The sequence below is a fragment of the Myxocyprinus asiaticus genome, chromosome 21 (assembly GCF_019703515.2).
Source record: "Myxocyprinus asiaticus isolate MX2 ecotype Aquarium Trade chromosome 21, UBuf_Myxa_2, whole genome shotgun sequence".
In the NCBI taxonomy this organism is placed as follows: Eukaryota; Metazoa; Chordata; class Actinopteri; order Cypriniformes; family Catostomidae; genus Myxocyprinus; species Myxocyprinus asiaticus.
The window spans coordinates 46,595,995-46,616,796 of record NC_059364.1 but is presented as its reverse complement, the minus strand read 5'-3'; the positions used below and the strand labels follow the sequence as shown (position 1 = coordinate 46,616,796).

The 20,802-nt window shown below is 42.3% G+C and overlaps 1 protein-coding gene across 1 annotated transcript in view; it reads right to left on the bottom strand.

Annotated features, from left to right (window-relative positions):
• The window catches only part of LOC127412050 (phospholipid phosphatase 4-like), a 253,822-nt gene extending 233,540 nt beyond the window's left edge, over positions 1-20,282 (bottom strand). Inside the window, exon 1 of the mRNA XM_051648081.1 lies at positions 20,194-20,282. Coding sequence (XP_051504041.1) covers positions 20,194-20,282 — 89 coding nt within the window. The remainder of the gene's footprint in view (positions 1-20,193) is intronic.
• Positions 20,283-20,802: the final 520 nt, after the last annotated feature.

Genomic DNA, 20,802 nt, shown 5'->3' with positions numbered 1-20,802 from the left:
AATAGTGCTTTTTGTCATTTTGGAGCTTATACATACAGTATAGTGAATAGCTGCTAGCATGGATGCAGCGGCCTCTTCGGGACACTGGAAACTTTCATTGTTTTGTTTGCTGTTTTTTATTGATTTCTGCCTACGAATATACTGTGAAAACCGCAAACACTGAGATTAGTTCATACAACGTAAGAACTTTATACAACATCGGCAAGAAATGCAGCAGTTTACAATTTGCACAACCGGCACCAGTGCTAACAGTGGAGCTTGCCAATCATGGCAGTCTTTGGCTAACGAGCCCTGGGACTCTGGGCTCACACAAGCAGCCACCCAGACAAAGCGGCTAACAGGTAATCCCACCAAACCAGCTGTCCCATTGCTACAGGCCATTCACTGGACAATAAACTGGACTTGTTTAGACTCAGACTGAACACTCAGCAAGAGATAAGGGAATGCTGTAATTTCATTTTTACTGAAACGTGGATTCAGAACAACATTCCCAACTCGGCTATCCAGATATACGGACTCATCTGTTTACGTGCGGACAGAACCTCCGCATCTATGTGTATATGTAAACACAGGTTGGTGCACAAACACTAGCATCATTAATAATCATGATAAATGATGAGAGAATTATAATATTTGGGTGAACTAATCATTTAACCAACTTGACTGTCTAGACCAGCACTAATCAGCATAAACCAGGCTTGAAAATCTTGGAAAATTCATGCTGCTGTAAGCTGGTCTTTCCAGCAGAGTTTTCTTCTGAAATGACACAGAAAAAAACTAACTCACACATCAAGGCTTTAGCATGGCCACAGATTTTTTTTTCTTTGTATTTTTGATAACTCGGACATTGATCACTCACACAACAGAAAACATCTTTATGAAATAAACATTGATGTTGAAGACCCAATGAAATCTTTAAGTGCATGTCTGTTAGCGCTGAGGTAATCTGTATGCTAGTGTGCTAGCTCCTAAAAAATAAACTTTTAGCAAATGCATTTTAAATTTACATTTTCCCTATTTAGGAAAAATGAACTTGAAACAATAAAATGCTTTCTAGAATGTCCCTCCTCCTGATACCACCGGCCACCGACTAACAATAGCAAGAAGCAAATATTGCCTGTTTCTCAATGTCCATTCTTTTTGTGTTCTTACGTTCTTGTAGACTTGTCATCATCACCCACTTCCAAAAAAACGAATAAATAAATAGTTAAGAGGTTGTTGAATCTACATATCGCAGCACATCTCAAATCTTGCACAGATGTGTTTTACACAAGTCTTCCGAGTTTGCTCTTTCAAGGTAGAAAAAGCACAAACCCATTCTTAGTATTGAGAAACACCCCATGTTTTTGCATTGCTGTGATGTAAACTGAAGTCTGTTGGATAATAAGACAGGTTCTTTGATTTGTCCAGCCAACATTTCTTCCTGAAATCAATTGAAAGCACGTCAACACAGAAAAGAAAATTGTGTTTGTCAAACCATACTATCAGGCCTTTAAAAATGCCTGCACAGAGACACTTTGATTAATGACTTTAATTTCCACCCCCACAGTTCCATATCACATATCAAAACAATTGTGAATACTACTAGAGATGATGTTCAAACACATTTTGCCAGTTTTATCAGGAATGTCAAGATTAAAAAAGAAATGCTTATTTAGAAATGCTTATTTCCTGAGGGAAGTCGGCTCCACCTGCCCATCAGCCGGCACCCAAGAACCCCAGATGGGCTGCGAGGCGGTCCTGACATGGCACGCCCAGGGATGAGGCGACCGCTCCTGACCGGTCTGGCCCGGGACATCTCTCCAGCCCACCATCGCCCCTGGGCCAGCGTCTGGTGAGTACGACATCGCTGAGTGCCCTCTGGACCTCAGCACCCACATGGTCAATAAAAGAGCAGTTTCCTCATTCCCTGGGCCAGCGCACTCACGATGGCCAGGCGCTGGAAGTCTTTCCGGTCAATCAGGCGAACGCAAGTACTTCCCATTCCCTTGTTCTCCGTCGAGAGACAGCCGGCGAACAGGTAAGTGTGCTGGTCTCTGGGGCCGCTCGCCCACCCCAGTCAACGGCCACCGTTGCCGGCTTGCGGAGCAGCACGTCCCACCTGGGCTGTCTTCCAGGTGGGGTGCAGTAAGTCCAGTCATCCCCCTGGTGCCGCTGTCACGGAGACTGGAGGCCTGGTTAGAGTTCTCCAGCCCCTCACGGTTGCTCATCAGGATGATTCGCCTCGGCTACGCGATCCAGTTCACCAGACGCCTGCCCCAGTTCAGTGGCCTCCTCTCCACTATGGTGCAGGTGCCTCCGTCCTTTGGGCGGAAGTTGCCAGCCTTCTGGCGAAGGGAGCAATAGAGCCCGTCCCCGTAGCCGAGTTGCGCAAGGGCTTCTACAGGTCACGCCCAATCTTGGACCTGCATGCCCTGAACAAGGCCTTACACAGGCTTCCGTTCAGGATGTTAACGCAGAAGCGCATCCTGGTGTCAGTATGACAACAGGATTTGTTCGCAGCAATCGACCTGATGGACGCATACTTTCACGTATCGATCCTTCCTCGACACAGACCCTTTCTTTGGTTTGCTTTCGAGGGATGAGCATACCAGTACAAGGTCCTCCCCTTCGGTCTGTCCCTGTCCCCTCGTGTCTTTACCAAGATCGCAGAGGCTGCCCTGGCCCCGCTAAGGGAGAAGGGAATACGCATTCTCAATTATCTCAACGACTGGCTAATCCTAGCTCACTCGCGAGATCTATTGTGTGTACACAGGGATCTTGTGCTTCAGCACCTCGACCTACTCAGGCTTCAGGTCAGCTGGGAGAAGAGCAGGCTCTCCCCTGTGCAGAGCATCTCTTTTCTCTGTATGGAGTTGCACTCGGTCGCTCTCAGGGCACGTCTTACGACTGAATGTGCTCAGTCAGTGCTGACCTGCCTGAAGACCTTCCGGTGATGAACTCGGCGGAGGAGTACCGCCACCAGGCCCAGTACTTGTGGTATTCCCCTTTTGAGGTGAGCCCGTATGCTTGGGCTCAGTGCTCCATGCGTGGTGATTCCCCTTTGGTAATCCCGTATGATGAGTTTCCACTGTTCAGTTTCCCCCTTAGGTGAAACCTGTGTTTCCCCTCATCAGAGCTTTCTCTGTCTCAGCCACTGTGCTACGTACCCTCTCTGTAGATAGGGTCCTCCTGTGGTATCATTCCATATGTGTAGGTAATTCCCTGTAGGTAAGTCCATGTAAGGTATGATCCACATGATAACCTCCCTCTGGCAGGATGTGGTCTCCGTAGTGCTCTCCTTCCTGGAGAGGGAAGAGCACTTCCCAGTGCTATTCTAGAAAGTGCTCGGTGGGAGAATACTTTAAGAGGCACCGCCGGTAGCCTATTTGGGTAAGTGCCCTCTCCCCCTTAACGGGACTAGGGAGACACTTTACCTAACTCGCTGGAAGGTCACAACATGGTTGAGCGTTCGCTGCGAGGCACGCAGCAGCTTGCCCGTGTCCACTCTTCCGTTCCTCATGACACGGTTCAGCGCCTGTGGCATTTCTTATAGGAACCCCTAGCGTCACTACATCGACACAACGTTGAGTGATTGATAGACAGAGAATGTCTTGGTTACTAATGTAACCTCTGTTCCCTGATGGAGGGAACAAGATGTTGTGTCCCTCCTGCCACAGAGCTGAACCGGCCACTGACATGACTCTCTATCGGCTCCTCAGCATAAATCTGAATGAGTGATGCATGCCATCTCCTTTTATACCCGTATGTCCGGGGCGGAGAGTGGCATGCAAATTCCACTCTGCAATTTTCATTGGCCTTTTCTATTTTAAGCAAAGGTGATTGGGGCTCTCAAGATCGAACCCCTAGTGTCACTACCCTCCATCAGGGAACAGAGGTTACATCAGTAACCAAGATGTTATGTTTAGGATTTGGGAAAACTTTTTCACAGCAACCCAAGCAAAATTTCGGGCCGCCAAAACAAAATTAATGATATTCATCTCGCATTCGGCACTTTATACATGCTAAATATGCTTCTCATCTGAGATGCGCGTTTGTGCAGCGTGACTGAAGCCTGGTTTTGTGCGAATGTGGTGCGACTTGCACAAGGGATCTGCTCTGCTAGATTATTTTGACATGCACCAAAATAAAGGTTTTTCAAATATACATTATCTCCCTTATTAAAACTGCTCATGATTTTACAGCAGTAACAGTAGTGGTCTTTTGACCAAAATGTTGCAGTTTCATATGAAATATGCTAATCTATTAGGTGGAACCTATTAGACTTTTTTTTTTTTTTTTACAAATGTGGCAGTTAGAGTGTGTTTAGGCTACTATTTTTAATTAAATGTGCAGTATGTAAGATTCAGAAACCCTTGTTATTAATGACATATGTGGCCATTAAGTTAACTGCAGCCAGCTCCCTGTTGCTCGTGATTGCGCACACATGCCATAGGGACATGAGCATCAACCAAAACAATGACGTAATGTTCAAAGAGACTGAACGTGATTCACCGACATCATGATGAGGTAGCATAATTAAAATTACACAGTTATGATTGTTTTATTACAAACTTTGAGACTGTATATTATATTTGACTTTCCAGTGCTGGAACAGGGCTAAAACAAAGTGTGGATATAGGTTTGGCTATGCGAAACTCTAGTTTGAAGTAATCACTTTTCTTTGCATGATACATTGACTGCACTTATACGATAGCCTACGTTAGCTAGTTATTCAGCTTTATCAATAGCTGTTAGCTAAATTTGGTGGATGATGACAGTAGCTATTTATAAAATAGACTGTACATTATAAATATGTTGACACAATTCAGTATTGATGTGATTCCATCACAACTGTCATTTTGATATATCAATGCATTATTGTTTTATAATAATAGAATGTATATATTTTCTGTATAACCAAGTTCCGTTACACTAATGAATGGGTCTTTTTGCATTATCTTGAACATTGTCTAGCATGTGTTATTGTAGTTTACCTTGCTGAATAATTACAGATTAACATTGTTTATGACAGTTACTGTGCAGGCAAGATCAAGTTAGTTAAAATTACACAGATCAATCCTTATGACATTATATTTCACATACTTTGCAGTTATGTAAGCTGACCTGTCCAATAAGAAGAACGCCAATTCAGGGTACGAAGGTCCCTCCAGGAATCAAATGCCCTGCCGATGTTCACTCTAGTTTTCGCTCTACCACAATCATGTTCCTGCTTAACCAGAGGGGATTCAGTAGATAAATGTTTTGTTTTTGATTTTTGGCTTACTCTGAGTTTGTGTACTATCAAAGGTCATTGTGACATGCTGGCAACAGTAAAAACCATATCGGCTGATATTTTAAATTAGAGGAGCTGAGAGACACATTGCTGTTGTAAGTGATGTCTAATCAGGATGTAACTTTGCCTCCAATATTAGAGGTTTCCCCTCTTTCGTCATACCCTGGGATTCCCCCAGCACTTCAGCGCATGCGCACTCTTAACTAGTAAGAACGCCACTTGTTTACATGATTTTAAGCTGTGATCTCTGGCAGAAACAAAGTCAAGTCATTTTTATTTGTACAGCGATTTTCACAACACACATCCTTTCAAAGCAGCTTTACAGGAAATCATGCATTAACAAAAATGAAACTGTAATATCTATAAAGTCTTAGAGTTATCATTGTGTAGTTTGATTAAATATGATTGTAATCTGTATATAGAAATTAACTAAATAAATAATAATTGTATTTAGAACTCCTGTGAGCAAGCTGAAGGCGACTGTGGCAAGGAAAACAAAACTCCATAAGATGTTGGTTAATGGAGAAAAATAACCTTAGGAGAAACCAGGCTCACTGTGGGGACCAGTTGCCCTCTGGCTAAACAACACCAATATTGGTTATTTATGTGCAATGCAAGTCATGGTTTTACGTTTGTAAATTAAGTGTTACAATCCATTGTTTTAAAGAAAGTAAAAAAAAAAAAATTTAAATTTTTTTTTTACTTTAAGATTAATGACTAATGTATTTGAAGTCCATCATGGATTAACTGCAGAAAGGTGCGTTAAACAGCTTTCTGCAACCCTGGATTATGTTATTCCTTAAGTGCACGTAAACCAGGCCAAAGGCTCTTCATGTAAAACACCAATTGTAGCTGCATTCCTGCGTGAAAATCCCATGAGATCATCAGTTACAAAAATCCTCAAACCTCCCCATCTGGCACCAACAATCATCCATGCAATTATCTAATCAGCCAATCATGTGGCAGAACTGCAGTACATAAAATCATTCAGATATGGGTCAGGAGCTTCAGTTAATGTTCACAACAACCATCAGAATGTGGAAAAATGTGATCTCAGTGATTTGGAGCGTGGCATGATTGTTGGTGCCAGATGGGCTGGTTTGAGTATTACTGTAACTGCTGATCTCCTGGGATTTTCACGCACAACAGTCTCTAGAATTTACTCCAAATGGTGCCAAAAATAATAAACATCCAGTGAGTGGCAGTTCTGTGGATGGAAATGCCTTGTTGATGAGAGAGATCAACGGAGGTCAGACTGGTTCAAACTGACAATGTCTATGGTAACTCAAATAACCGCATCTGTAAAATTGTGGTGAGAAGAATAGCACCTCAGAATGCTATTCTGAGATGCGGGTTGGCACTGTTTTGGTGGCACAATGGGGACCTACATAATATTAGGCAGGTGGTTTTAATGTTGTGGCTGATCGGTTTAAGTTGCCATACTCGACATGACCAGTATTTGTGTATCGCATGGTGTTTGCCTCGTGATGTATGCTCAGGCTTTGTCTGGTGTGAGTATGCACGACAAGAGGCAAGAGGACAAATCCGTGTGGGGGTATGCCCTAGAGCTTTTGCCATTGTCCTTGGGTCTGGGATACAATCAGACCTGCCTGATTGATCTCTTTTGGGATCTTTTGATCTCAAATCGAGGTGAGGGTGGAAGTTTTCTTGAGGCAGTCAGGCTCTCTATGGGATGGGAAGAGCTTATCTTAGCCTGTGCCTCGGAAGACTTCCAATCATGTAAGACTTCCAACCCTCGTCATCCCAACCCGAGGACGAGGGTACCCTCCACACGGAAGTGGACACCTCGGCCACTGCCTCCGCACCTCAAAGAAGGAAGCGGAGAAGAAGGAAGCCCGGCCCATTGGCCGAGCCCACTGCGGCTGACTGCTAGGAGGCGGAGGAGCCCGCTGCTGTCCACCAGGAGGCAGAGGAGCCTGCTGCTGGCCACCAGGAGGCGGGGGAGCCCACTGCTGAATGCCAGGAGGCGGAGGAGCCCGCTGCTAACTGCCAGGAGGTGGTGGCCTTTACTGCAGCAGTGCTTCTCACTGCCAGGAAGAGGAGGAGAAGGAGGAGAGAGGCACCTACTCCTCTGCCGCTGCCAGTGCTCACGGCCATGGAGGCCGTTCCCCAGTCTCTGCCAGCGCTCATGGCCATGGAGGCCATTCCCTCTTCCCTGCCAGCGCTCACGGCCACAGAGGCCGTTCTCCAGGCGCTGCCAGCATTACCGAAAACTGCGCCCGTTGACAAGCCTGTCTTGTTTCCTATGGTCATCGAGTCTGTCCAGTTCCCTGAGGCCGTCGATGAGCCTGTCCTGTTCCCTGTGGTCATTGAGACTGTCCAGTCCCCTGATGCTGTCGACGAGCCCTTCCTGTCCTTGCCACCCTCCTCTCCTCCCTCGTTCCCTACCTCAAGCCTCCTCCCAAACCACCGGACCCAGGCCCCTCCCTGAACCCTCCTCCCAGGCTGCCGGACCCCACCTCTGCCCTGAGGCCTCCTCGCAGGCCACTGGACCCCGCATATGCTCTGAGGCCTCCTCCCAGGCCGCCGGACACCGCCCCTGTCCTGAGGCCTCCTCCCAGGCTGCCGGACACTGCCTCTGTCCTGAGGCCTCCTCCCAGGCCACCAGACCCCACCCCTTTCCTTAAACTTCCTCCTTGGTTTCCCTCCCTCCCTTCCCTCCCTTTCTTTTGTTCTTTTTCTGTTTTGTGTTAGTGCTCATTTTGTTTGTCTTGTCTATTGTTTGATGTTCCCTTTGATGGGGGTAATGTCACAATCCTGTCACTCTGTCAGTCTGGGTTTTTGTGTGACAGGTTCGTGACATCATTGTTCTATGACTGTCTTGTGTTTTGTTTTCTGTCTTTGTGTGAGTGCACGGCTTCGGGTGTGGTTTCCCTGCCATGTGCTCTTCGGTCGGTCTTGTGTTTCATGTCTGGAGCATGGTGACTTCCCTGTCTGGTTTGGTTTCGGTTGGTGTCGGGATCCAGACACTCATGCTCCATGTTCTGTCTTTTATTGGTGTGAGTGCATTGCGATTACGTCATCTTGGTGGCGTGCACTCAAGTCAATCATTTATATCTGTCTCTCGCGACCACGGACATGCTTTGCTTTCCGTTGCGCATCCAGGTCACGATCTGTCTTTATGTTGCGTGGAGGTTCGGTCACTTCGGTCTGAGATGTTGTGCTTATGCTGAGCTCTCGCACAGGTATCCTGTCTCGTCTTGTCGCCTGTTGTGTGCATCGCGTGGTGTTTGCCTTGTGATGTACACTCAGGCTTTGTCTGGTGTGAGAATGCACGCCATTGCTTTGTTGCAATTGCCATTCATTCTCTCGTCTCCCCTGTAGGTTGGCATGAGCACATGTTGCCTTATTGTCTTGGCAATATGCACTCATGCCACTCGGGTGTCTGTGTCTTGTGAGAGTTACTGTATTGTCTCTCAGTCTTGCATCTTATCCCACCTCCTTGTTTGCCTATTATTAGTTCATTAGTCACACCTGCCCTGTCTGTTAACCTGTTTGATTTCTCTCCCTATTTTAGTCTCCTTGTGTGTGATGTTCAGGGCCAGTTCGTCTTGTTTCATATTCATGTCAGTCTGTCTTGTGCTCCTGTTCCTGTGGTTCCGGTCGGTCCTGAATTAAGTTTGTCTGAAAATTAAGTTTGAGTGTGGAATGTTGGACACTTCATGCACTTAGCGTTTGCAGCTTGCCTTATGCAGCGAAAGGGGTGGAGTTACCTGTCTGCATTGCTAGTCTGACAAAACAATTGTAAAAAAATTTATAACATGGCAACTAGTGAAACTTCAGTGAAAACAGCACCTAAGTTGAATGCTTTACCACCACCCTGCGCTGTGTGAATATGTTCATTAGTTTAGATATTAGTGTAAAGCTGAGTAAAAAAAACTTTAAGTGTTCCATTTGGGACGATACTACACTTTGAAAATGTGTCTTCTTAAAAGTGAAATGATTTTTGTAAAACAGAGGTCAAATGCTGAGTGAGACAACTCCATTTTTAATGTAATTATAGTCACCTGACCAGAGGCTAGTAACCTTCCCTTCTCCCCTCTTCTGAAAACACTTGACTTACTGATCATATATCAGTGGTATGCTGATTTATAATGAAAAAAAAATATAAAGATTAAAAAAAGAACAATTAGGTGGGGTTCAATAAATTATGAACAATTTACTGTTTTTTCCTGATTAATATGTAATTATGTAAAAGTAACTGTAATCCTATTATGAGTATTTTAAAATGTAATTTAATCTAATTACAACTACCTGATTTTTGGAATCTGATTACGTAATCTAGATTCCATGTAACCCGTTACTACTGTTTGTTTTTATATTGACATGCTCTCTGTAGTCATACATGCAATACAATATATTCTGTGTGTGTGTTGGCCATTTAAAAACCATTTAAACCTAGCACATCAGTTTAATTTTAATCATCTTAGCGAGTGAGACATAGCGCTCTCTAATGCCATTCACTGTAAGGAAAAAGGTTTATGCAAAAATAACTCAAAATGAACACTTCGATGTTCGCAATACATATGTCTGAAAATGTCTGTTTGTGTCTTACATAAGTTTCAGCAGTTTTTTTAACATTTAGCTGATCTGTTTGCGACTTAAGTTAATCAGAGCTACTGTCATAAATAGATACAGTACATAACTCGCTTGGGCTTTCATGCAACAGGAAGAATTCCAGACTTTAAATAAACAATTACATGTGTAGGAAGTCGTCATGGTTACTTGTGTAACCTCCGTTCCCTGATGGAGGGAACGAGACGTTGTGTCAATGTAGTGACACTAGGGGTCACTCTTGGGAGCCCGAGACACCTCTGGTCTTTGATAAAAGGCCAATGAAAATTGGCGAGTGGTATTTGCATGCCACTCCCCCTGACATACGGGTATAAAAGGAGCTGGTATGCAACCACTCATTCAGGTTTTATGCTGAGGAGCCGAGACAAGGTCCGGCCATTTCAGTGGGTAGTTCAGCGTTGTGGCAGGAGGGACACAACATCTCGTTCCCTACATCAGGGAATGGAGGTTACACAAGTAACCATGACGTTCCCTATCTGTCACTCACTCGACGTTGTGTCGATGTAGTGACACTAGGGGTCCCTAAACGAAATGCCACAACTGGCTGAACTGTGTTACGTGAACTGGCGGTGTGTGGTGGGCATATCACTGTGTGCCTCGTAGCCAGCACACCAGGTCAACATGTAACCTCCCCCACCATATTTATGAGTGTCGAACGGCTCTTTGGGGACAAGTTGACTACCCAAAAGATAGAGACAGGCTAACTCAGTTGTGGCCTCTTTTCCCCTTCTTTTTTTCCACTCCTTAAAAAAGAAGGGGGATTATCCGACAATATAAACTATACTGTAAGTAGTATGAACTAATTTTATGATAAAAGTGGTAACCTATAATTGTTACCAAGGAGCTATGTAACTAATGTATTCAGTAGGGTTGCCACAGTGTTACTGGTTTTACTCGGTACAAGGGACAACACCGGTGTGAAATTTAATACCAGGTAAAAGGGGGAAACATTATTAATAGCAATAACAATAGCCTAATGAATAGAATAGCCTTAAATAAAGAATAGTTGCCTAATGAAGAGTTTGCAAGCCAGATGTTCTTTACCAATGTATCAAATTACACAGGCAGCAAAGTAAGCGCACTGACAGAAGACGTTTAATTGCAGGTAGCGAATATAATGTGCATGGTGGGTAACCGTAAGTTGTCTCAGATTCGGAATAACACAAGAAATGCTGTTAGACACACAGACACGAGCTTGAAGAAACACACTTGATTATATTTTTAAGAACAAATGACAGAAAAGTCAATGTGCATTTCTGATGCGCTGTTTGTTTGGAGGCGTGCAGTCTCGTGGAACACGTGTATGTAAAGCGTTCATATACTTGCATGACAGTAAATGGAAAGGTGGTTATATATGTTTTTTTTTGTTGTTGTTGTTGTTGTTGTTTTCTTACCACTTCGTTATTTTAATTGCTTTTTCATTTAGTTTGAAGTGCAATTTGAATTTAGAAATGTCTTTGGTTTAAGTTTTTCATTTTTTAGATAAATGAATATAATTTTCAATGCAAAATCACTAAAGCAAGAATATTCACCGATCCCTCAGCCGGAGGGTTGACGATGTAATTGGATATTATAAAAAATATATATATATATATTTATATAAAAATATTGTGAACATATTTCTTGCATATCACTCAGCCCTAGAAAGGAACAAAACAAATTTATTCACACACTCAAAGTCATTACCCTTCCGAAGCAGATAAACTGGGTCCTGGGATGAAAGGTATTACAACACCACCATTAAACCTGCAACAACCCACAATAAGTGATGTATTTTCCTGGACAACGAAATACTCGACCGGTAGCCCATGATGGAGCAAATGCACGGATGAAGTAGTTTCATTGCCAAAGAGATGTTGCCCTTTACAACTGTTGAAAAGCCATCTTTCAAAAAGTTGAACAACACACATTTTAATTGGACTTCAGTTTCAGTTTCATTTGAATTTTTAGTTAAATTAAATTTAAGGTTGAAATCAAGCTGCCTAACGTTATTGTGTAGGCTATTTTGTGAAAATTATGATATCGTGGCAACTGGCAAGTCTAGTATTCAGGTTGATTCAATGGTATAAAATATTTTTTTATTTAGGTTAACATTTTTAGGTTTTAGGTTTTGTCCTTTTCAGAGCTTAGCAGCTCGTTACTCCCGTCTACTTTCATTATATGGAATAGAGCAGCCTGGACATTCTGCTAAATGTCTTCAGTTGAGTTCATTGCAAGAAAAAAAATATGTGAGTAGGACGAGTAGATTATGACAGAACAACTTCAGTGAACTAATCCTTCAAATGTATGTTTTTTTGCTTGTCTGCTCTTAAAACAGTTCATAAAATCTAAAGGTTCTAAAACAGATTTTTTTTATGCAAGTGGGCTGCTCTATGAACGTGAAATCATGTGATCAGCATTCAGAAGGTACACTGCTGATATCTCAGGGCACATCAGATCTGGGACAGTCGATGGAATTACTGACAGCAGCAGATGTTGTGCTTGGAGGCCTGTTTTACTAGTCATAAACTCATATTTTGAAAACAATAATGAAGAGTATCATGGGATGTATGCTGCAGCAGACAATTCCTGGCAGTTACAAAATAAATCAAACATGTGCTACCTATTCTACCATAAAAGAGTGCCAACATTGTGGCAATATGGAATATGCAATAAACTACTGTAAAAACATGTTTGCATTTTCCAAAGATAATGTGAGTTGTGCTTTCCAGTGCAAAACTCACCACCATGATACTCAAAGTGTGTTTTGCTAGGGTGTTCTTTTTGGTAACTAGGCTGTTGATAGTGTGATCTGGGTGTTTTAGATCTTCTTGTATTTGGCTGACCAGATGTTGGGTGGCTTGTGTCGAAGACCTTTTACTGGGCATCAAAAACAACTTTTGCGTTGATCCAGTAGAATTAATTTCAGTTGACGAACACGTCTTCATCCTGTGTTGGTGCAGTGATGCGAGCATGCATCTTGTCAACAACATCAACTTCACCGGGAAGGCCAGTGAAGGTCATGAATGTCGCCTTATACAGAAAAACATACGCTATAAATTGACAGACAATGTGCGGTCTGGATAGGGAATTTATAGTTTGATAGATGATTCTGCTGATGGATGACAGAAATTCCAATTCATCACAGAAGCGTTTTGTCTGTGACCAGGTAGCGCAGTTGTCAAAACCTTTATCTCCGATGTAATTGGGTTGTTTCGTTTCGTGGAAGAGGTAAATGCATCCCTAATTAAGTTTACAAATATGGAACACCCTCACGATGGATTTAGGAGTCCTCTGGACAACGCGTCTTTGTTGTTGGTTTAGGAGCCACTTTTAGTGATAAAACGCTCTATGAATTATTCTAAGATAAAAAATTAAGAGTCCTAAAATTAGGAGTTGCACACCCCTAATTTTTAAGAGTTGCTCCTAAATTTCCAAATTAGGAATACTTTTAGCCTTGAATTGTTTTGTGAATACTGGCCCAGATGTTATTAAAAATCATTTTTATATTACTACACTTTATATACTACTACACTTTACACTTTTCAGTCCTTTTCAATAGGCATGTGACAGTATTCTCTAATACGTTATATCACGGTTACTAACATGCACATAATTCTAGATAACATTTTAGCCAAATTGTTTACATTTTTCTGATCACGCAGTAATTTTTTTCAAGATCATCAAGGTTCACAGCACTGTGTGCATAAATTACACATGCACTAGGGTTGCGTGGTTTACTGGTACTAAGGAAGTCAAATCAAATCAAATCACTTTTATTGTCACACAACCATATACACAAGTGCAATGGTGGGTGAAATTCTTGGGTGCAGTTCCGAGCAACATAGCAGTCTTGACAGTGATGAGACATATACCAATTTACAATAACATCAAATTAACACAACACAATTTAAAGTCTAATATACACATAATTACAACACAATATACAAATAATACAATGTACAGTATACAATACACACAATATAGAATACACATTATACAATAATATACCTCATATAATATACTTAATATAGTATATATAAAATATACAGTAGGTTGTATTGTACTGTATTGACATTCAGGCTGTCGGTTGATAGTCAGTTGCCAGTGGATGCAGCCAGTCAGGATGCTCTCTACAGTGCTGGTGTAGAACCTTGTGAGGATGTGGCGGTTCATTCCAAACTTCCTCAGCCATCTCAGGAAGAAGAGGAGCTGATGAGCCTTCTTCACAATGGCCTCAGTGTGGACGGACCATGTGAGTTCCTCAGTGATGTGGACACAGACGAACTTGAAGCTGCTGACTCTCTCCACCGGTGCTCCATTGATGGTGATGGGACTGTGTTCTCTGTCTTTTTTCCTTAAGTCCACCACAAGCTCCTTTGTCTTGCTGACGTTGAGGGAGAAGTTGTGCTCCTGACACCAGCGTGTCAGAGTGTGCACCTCCTCTCTGTTTCATCATTGTCAGTGATCAGACCTACCACCGTCGTATCATCAGCAAACTTAATGATAGCACTGGAGCTATGTGTTGCCACACAGCCATGTGTGTACAGGGAATACAGGAGTGGGCTGAGAACACAGCCCTGTGGGGCCCCAGTTTTGAGAGGCAGTGATGAGGAGATGTTGCTGCCCATTCTAACCACCTGGCATCTGCTTGACAGGAAGTCCAGGATCCAGCTGCACAGCGAGCAGTTTAAGCCCAGAGCCCGGAGTTTCACATCAAGCTTGGAGGGCATTATGGTGTTGAATGCTGAGCTGTAGTCTACAAACAGCATTCTCACATAAGTGTTCTTTTTTTCCAGGTGGGAGAGAGCAGTGTGTAGTGTAGATGCAATGGTATCATCAGTGGAGCGGTTGTTGCGGTAAGCAAACTGCAATGGGTCCAGTGAGGGAGGCAGCACAGAGCAGATGTAATCTCTGATTAGTCTCTCAAAGCATTTGCTGATGATGGGGGTCAGAGCAACAGGATGTCAGTCATTTAAGCAAGTGATTTTGGATTGCTTTGGTACAGGCACAATGGTGGACGGTTTAATGCACAAGGGGACCACAGACAAGGAGAGGGAAAGGTTGAAAATGTCCGTAAAAACACCAGCCAGTTGGTTCGTGCATGCTCTGATGACGTGGCCTGGAATGCCGTCTGGCCCTGCGGCTTTACGGATATTCACCCGTCGGAAGGATCGGGTTACATCCGCTACAGAAACAGAGAGTGAACTAACCTCTGTAGCTTCGGCCGCGAGAGCTCTCTCTGCGAGGGCGGTGTTATTTCCCTCGAAAGGAGCATAAAATGTATTTAGCTCATCTGGGTTAGAGGCAGCAGTGTTTTTGTTCCAGTGATGATATTAATTCCCTGCCACATGCTTCTAGAGTTGGTGGTGTTAAAACTGTCCTTCAATCTTGTCCCTGTACTGGTGTTTGGCTGCTCTGATAGTTTTGTAAACAGGCAGAAGCAGAATGGAAGAGTGGTCCGATTTTCCAAATGGTGGGCGGGGGAGGGATTTGTAGCCATCCCGGAAGGGAGAGTAGCAATGATCCAAAACCCTGTCCCCTTGTGTGTTGAAACTGATGTGTTGGTGGTATTTTGGTACGATTGATTTGAAATTGGCTTTGTTAAAGTCCCCGGTCACAATGAATACAGCCTCAGGGTGCGCTGTTTCCAGCTCACATATACTCCCATACAGTTCCTTGAGTGCCCGGTCTGTGTTGGCTTGTGGCGGATGTACACAGCAGTGATAATGACTGCTGTGAATTCCCTTGGTATCCAGAATGGTTGACACAGAAGCATAAGAAATTCCAGATCAGGAGAGCAGAAAGACTTGACAGAATGTACGTTCCTCTGATCACACCAGGATTTGTTGCTCATAAAACATCACCACCTCTGCTTTTACCTGAAAGGTCTTTCGCTCTGTCCACTCGGTGCATGGAAAACCCTGTGGGTTCAATGACTGAATCTGGAATCTCAGCAGAAATCCAAGTTTCCGTAAGGCAGATAATGCAGCAGTCCCTCGTCTCTCGTTGGAAAGAGATCCGTGCTCTCAGCTCACAGAGCTTGTTGTCCAGAGACTGAACATTTGCCAGTAGAATACTGGATAGCGGGGGTCGATTTGCATGACCTCTTACTCTGATGAGAATGCCGGCTCTTCTTCCCCTTTTCCTTCTGCGTTTCCGCAGCTGGGCTGCCCAGACAAAGGTTTGTAAACAGCGGGTCGGCAAAACAAAAAACTGCAATGTTGTGTCAGAGCTCACAACGCAGAAGCCATACTCGGCACCATCTTGAGTCCGGAAGTATCGTGATAAAAAAATGTAAATGGTTCGATATCATCTTGTTGCTAATTTCGGTACCATATTACAGTATGCTGTCATTAGCACAATGATATGAGATGTGACAGTTTTGAGATGAAATCTATGACAATTTGAAAATAAAATAAAAAACCTCTGGATATGGCCAAGTGTGATCATTACACAGCAGAAGGATGTAATTTAATTAAATAATAAACAGTCACATGCGCTGCACACTACAGAATGAACAAGAGGCGCTGCTCTGCTCTGTCATCTGCTCCACACGCACACACACACGCACGCATGCGCACACACTCACACAAACTCAACACACACTGCTGGTGCTTAATTTTCATGCAGTGTGTTTAGAGTATAAACGGCTGTTAACACTTAAATGAACTCCTCCGGTGCAGCGCGGAGATTTCAGCTGGAGAGTTGCGACGGGAGTATCCCAGCATTAACGGGGAGCTTGATGGAACTAACCCGTCAAAAACAGGAAAAACTCAAACATCTGTCAAAATAAATGTCCCACTAAAACTGAATGAAATTGAAGACAGAAAAATATAACTACTGTATAAAAATGTAATATTCAAAAAGTAGCAATAAGACTCATAATAATAATTATATAATATTAAATGGTATATTATTATTATTATTATTATTATCTGTAAGCAATATCACAAACACAAGCAGCCTTGTGCCACAGGTAATCTGATTTTTTTTTTCTTTAATGTTTTCATTATTACTGTGAAGCTCTGTTGTGCAGCATTTTATTTGACCAAAAATAAAATTGCAATTTTTGAAAAAAAAAATAAATAAATAAAACATTATTATATTTTTATTTGATTATAGCTGTATGTATCAATTTGATTAAACACCATTTGATCATAACATTTAATTAAAACATTTAACATGGAATCCAGAAAAAAACGCAACATTTTTATCTGTGAGACTTTATGCAGTTATTTCAATCAGGTAGTTTTCTGTGTAATTTCATCAAAAATCTGAGGCTTTTTATTTGTTGATTATAGTATCGATTTAGAATTGATACCAAGGTACCAGGGCTGGTATCGTTCTGAAGCCAAAATTGTGGTATCGGAGCAACCCTAGCATGCACACTCTGATGTAAACAAAACCAACGTGGACGAGAAGCATGGCTGAAGGAGGAATGCAGCCGACCCTTTGTCCGCCTTCTAAAAGGGTTAAGTCGGAAGTGTGAAAGTATTTTGGGTTCCATAAAAATGCAGAGGGATTTTTGGTCAAAGATGGTAACCCTCTGTGTAAAACATGTGGCAGAAAAGTGCCACACAGGAACACCACCAACATGTTTGCTCAACTGCCGGACAATCAACCCGTGCAATTCAGCGAGATAAGATAAGTTGAGACAGTTGTACTACTTTTTCCAAATTGTTTTTGAAAACTGAGAGACAACACTCTAAGAGACAACTAGCTAAGTGACAACTAAGATGACAAAAAAAGTGAATAGTTGTATATTTCTTTGAGCAAGCAGTTCAGTTTTCCAGGAACAGACAATTCTTTAGGATGGCAGTCCATGTTAAAACTGTGATAAAGATTAATGATACAACAGCAAGTCTCAGCCAGTATTTCTTTAAAAAAAAAAAAAAAAAAAGAAAAGCCCCCCAGATTTCATTTAATTATTATCAGCTTTATGATGACATCATAAATAAATGAGAAATACAGTCTTATTTTCGGTTGCTTGTGTATTTCCTTTCAGAAATTCATGAATGAACTTGAAGAACCTTGACAACCTGTTTGCACACAGAATGCTGGATATTCTTATGCCTTCCACCTTTTCCTGAATGAGGAAGTGTTCTACGATTCGACTGTTTTAAATTTCCGGTCTCCAGTGTTATCACTCGCGTCGGCGTGTACCAATCAGCCACAACATTAAAACCACCTGCCTAATATTGTGTAGGTTCCCCTGTTGCCACCAAAACAGCACCAACCCGCATCTCAGAATAGCATTCTGATATGATAACTTCTCACCACAATTGTACAGAATGGTTATCAGAGTTACTGTAGACTTTGTCAGTTCAAACCAGTCTGGCCATTTTCTGTTGACCTCTCTCATCAACAAGGCGTTTCTGTCTGCAGAACTGCCACTCACTGGATGATTTTTGTTTTCGGCACCATTCGGAGTAAATTCTAGAGACTGTTGTTCTTGAAAATCCCAGGAGATCAGCAGTTACAGAAATACTCAAGTCAGCCCATCTGGCACCAACAATCATGCCACGGTCAAAATCACTGCAATCACGTTATTCCCCATATGATTTTATGCACTGCAATGCTGCCACTTGATTGGCTGATTAGATAATCGCATGAATGATTGTTGGTGCCAAATGGACTGGTTTGAGTATTTCTGTAACTGCTGATCTCCTGGGATTTTCACACACAACAGTCTAGAATTTACTCCGAATGGTGCCAAAAACAAAAAACATCCAGTGAGGGGCAGATGTGCATACGGAAACGCCTTGTTGATGAGAGAGGTCAACAGAGAATGGCCAGACTGGTTAGAAGTGCTGGCGTGAAGCCTCTACATGCGCTATGTCTCTGTGGCAACACACTCAACAAGCAACGTGATAAGATGCGCAGGTTGACGGTCTCAGACACGGAGGCAAATGGGATTTGTCCTCCGCCACCCAGACTGAGGCGAATCACTATGCGACCACGAGGACTTAAAAGCACATTGGGAATTGGGCATTCCAAATTGGGAGAAAAAGGGGAAAAATCCAAATGTTGTGGCTGATTGTGTATATTCCTAGCGGGTAATGTAATGTTTAAGATTTTACATTTGTAAAAATTGTCAAAAAACATGCCGATACGTCGCAGAGTCGAGATGAACGTTTTTTATTTTATTTTATATATATAGGGAGTGCCTCACTTCAGTTTGTAGATGACATGAAGCGATGGTCCGAGTTTATTTATGTTGATATCATTAATTATTCTGAGTTGTTATGACAGCTAACAACTGCACAAGTTGAGCCTGAAATTAATTTTTACACCAAGTCACAATTAAATGGTTGTTGTTCTCCTCTGGATCGCTCATTTTGGCAGTTTTTACTTGGCGTCTTGACACCAGAAATACAAAACAGGCAATTAGAATCATCATGGCGGCGCCCAGTGGTTGCTTAGGAAAACTGTGGATACACAGAATTTCTCATCTTGTTCTTTCTTTGTTTTCATTTTCAGCCCTAGGTCTTTAAAGAAGCCACAATTCTTAACGTGTATATACAATGCTTTATAAAGGTATTTTTAAAGCATTATAAAGCATTCTCAATGCCTTATAAAACAGCATGCTGCCTTATATCTTTTCATTTCTACATTTTACAATACATTATAATACTAAACCCATTCATGGTAACTCCTATATATATATATACTGCATTATAAATGAAGCAGCACATGGGATTTGGGGTTAAATGTGTGTTTTAAGGCATTATAGTCTTTAAAGTTTTAAATATAGGTTTAACTAATAGGTATTGTTATTATAACTGTGTGCAAAACTATTTACAAGAACATACAACTGATAAAAAGGCAATATGAATATACTAATATACCTTCATTATGCATGTCTATTGAGGCTTCAAGCAATTGCTACACTCCTTTCAAAACACCTTGGTATTGGTTCAAGACCCCTTTGATAACAGCTCAAAAGTTTCAACCAGAAGAAGTGTGTTGAATCATCACTTAAGTCTTAAGATCAAAGTAATTATACTGCTAAAACATTTATGACCAGCATTATCGGTCAAATTATCCTGGTTATAACAGCCTTTTTTTTTTTTTTTTTATTAAATGCTCAACATTTACAATTGCAAACTAACATGTTGCTCAGTAGCTATAGTAGTCCATGCAAATATTATTGCACTATAATATAATGAACATGTGGCATATATGCAAGTAGCCTTCAAAAACTCCAAGGAGCAGCACACATATGTCCTGGATTGGTATCTAAAAATTAAAGATCAATGCTCAAAATATACACTAAGGCGTAATGTGGCTCACAACATAATGCATATATTGCATATACTGCCAAATGCAGGCTTACTTACACAAAAACTCCAAACAGCAGCACTCTTATGCCGATTTCGACAGCAAGATCACGCATGTATTTCCTCCGTTCTGGCGGAGACATCTTCATGGTCTTCACCCAATCCAATTTTGATTCAAAGGAACTAGAAACCTGGGAAGTCAGCGGTAGTCCACCGTTGTCTTAAAGACGCGACACGCTTTTGAGTCTGGCACCAGCAGCAGTCTAACCCTTTGTGTTCATTTGAAAAATTCCCGGCGCTGCCAAAATGTCCCTTGTTGCACTTCAATAGCAGTATGTACAGTACGCGAGTTTTGTTCCCTCTTAAGGTGACAAGGAATCCTGTAGCGTGCTTGAGTGAACGCGGACGCGTATGTGAGCCGAGCAGTGGACGAACCAGACGTCAGCATCCGAGGCAGGTGATGCTTTCTACTGAGAAGTGCTTGTGATGTAACGCGCGCTCTCCGTCTCCTAGACATTATTTGGGTGTGGGCTCTAGCTAAATAATGAGTTTAGAGCATGTTGATAATGACATTCGAAACACTCCAATGGATTTTTATGTATTTTGTGGAGTGTCTAGACTGTTGTTATATTGTGTACGGTCCCATGGTCCAGTGATGGTTTTAGATGG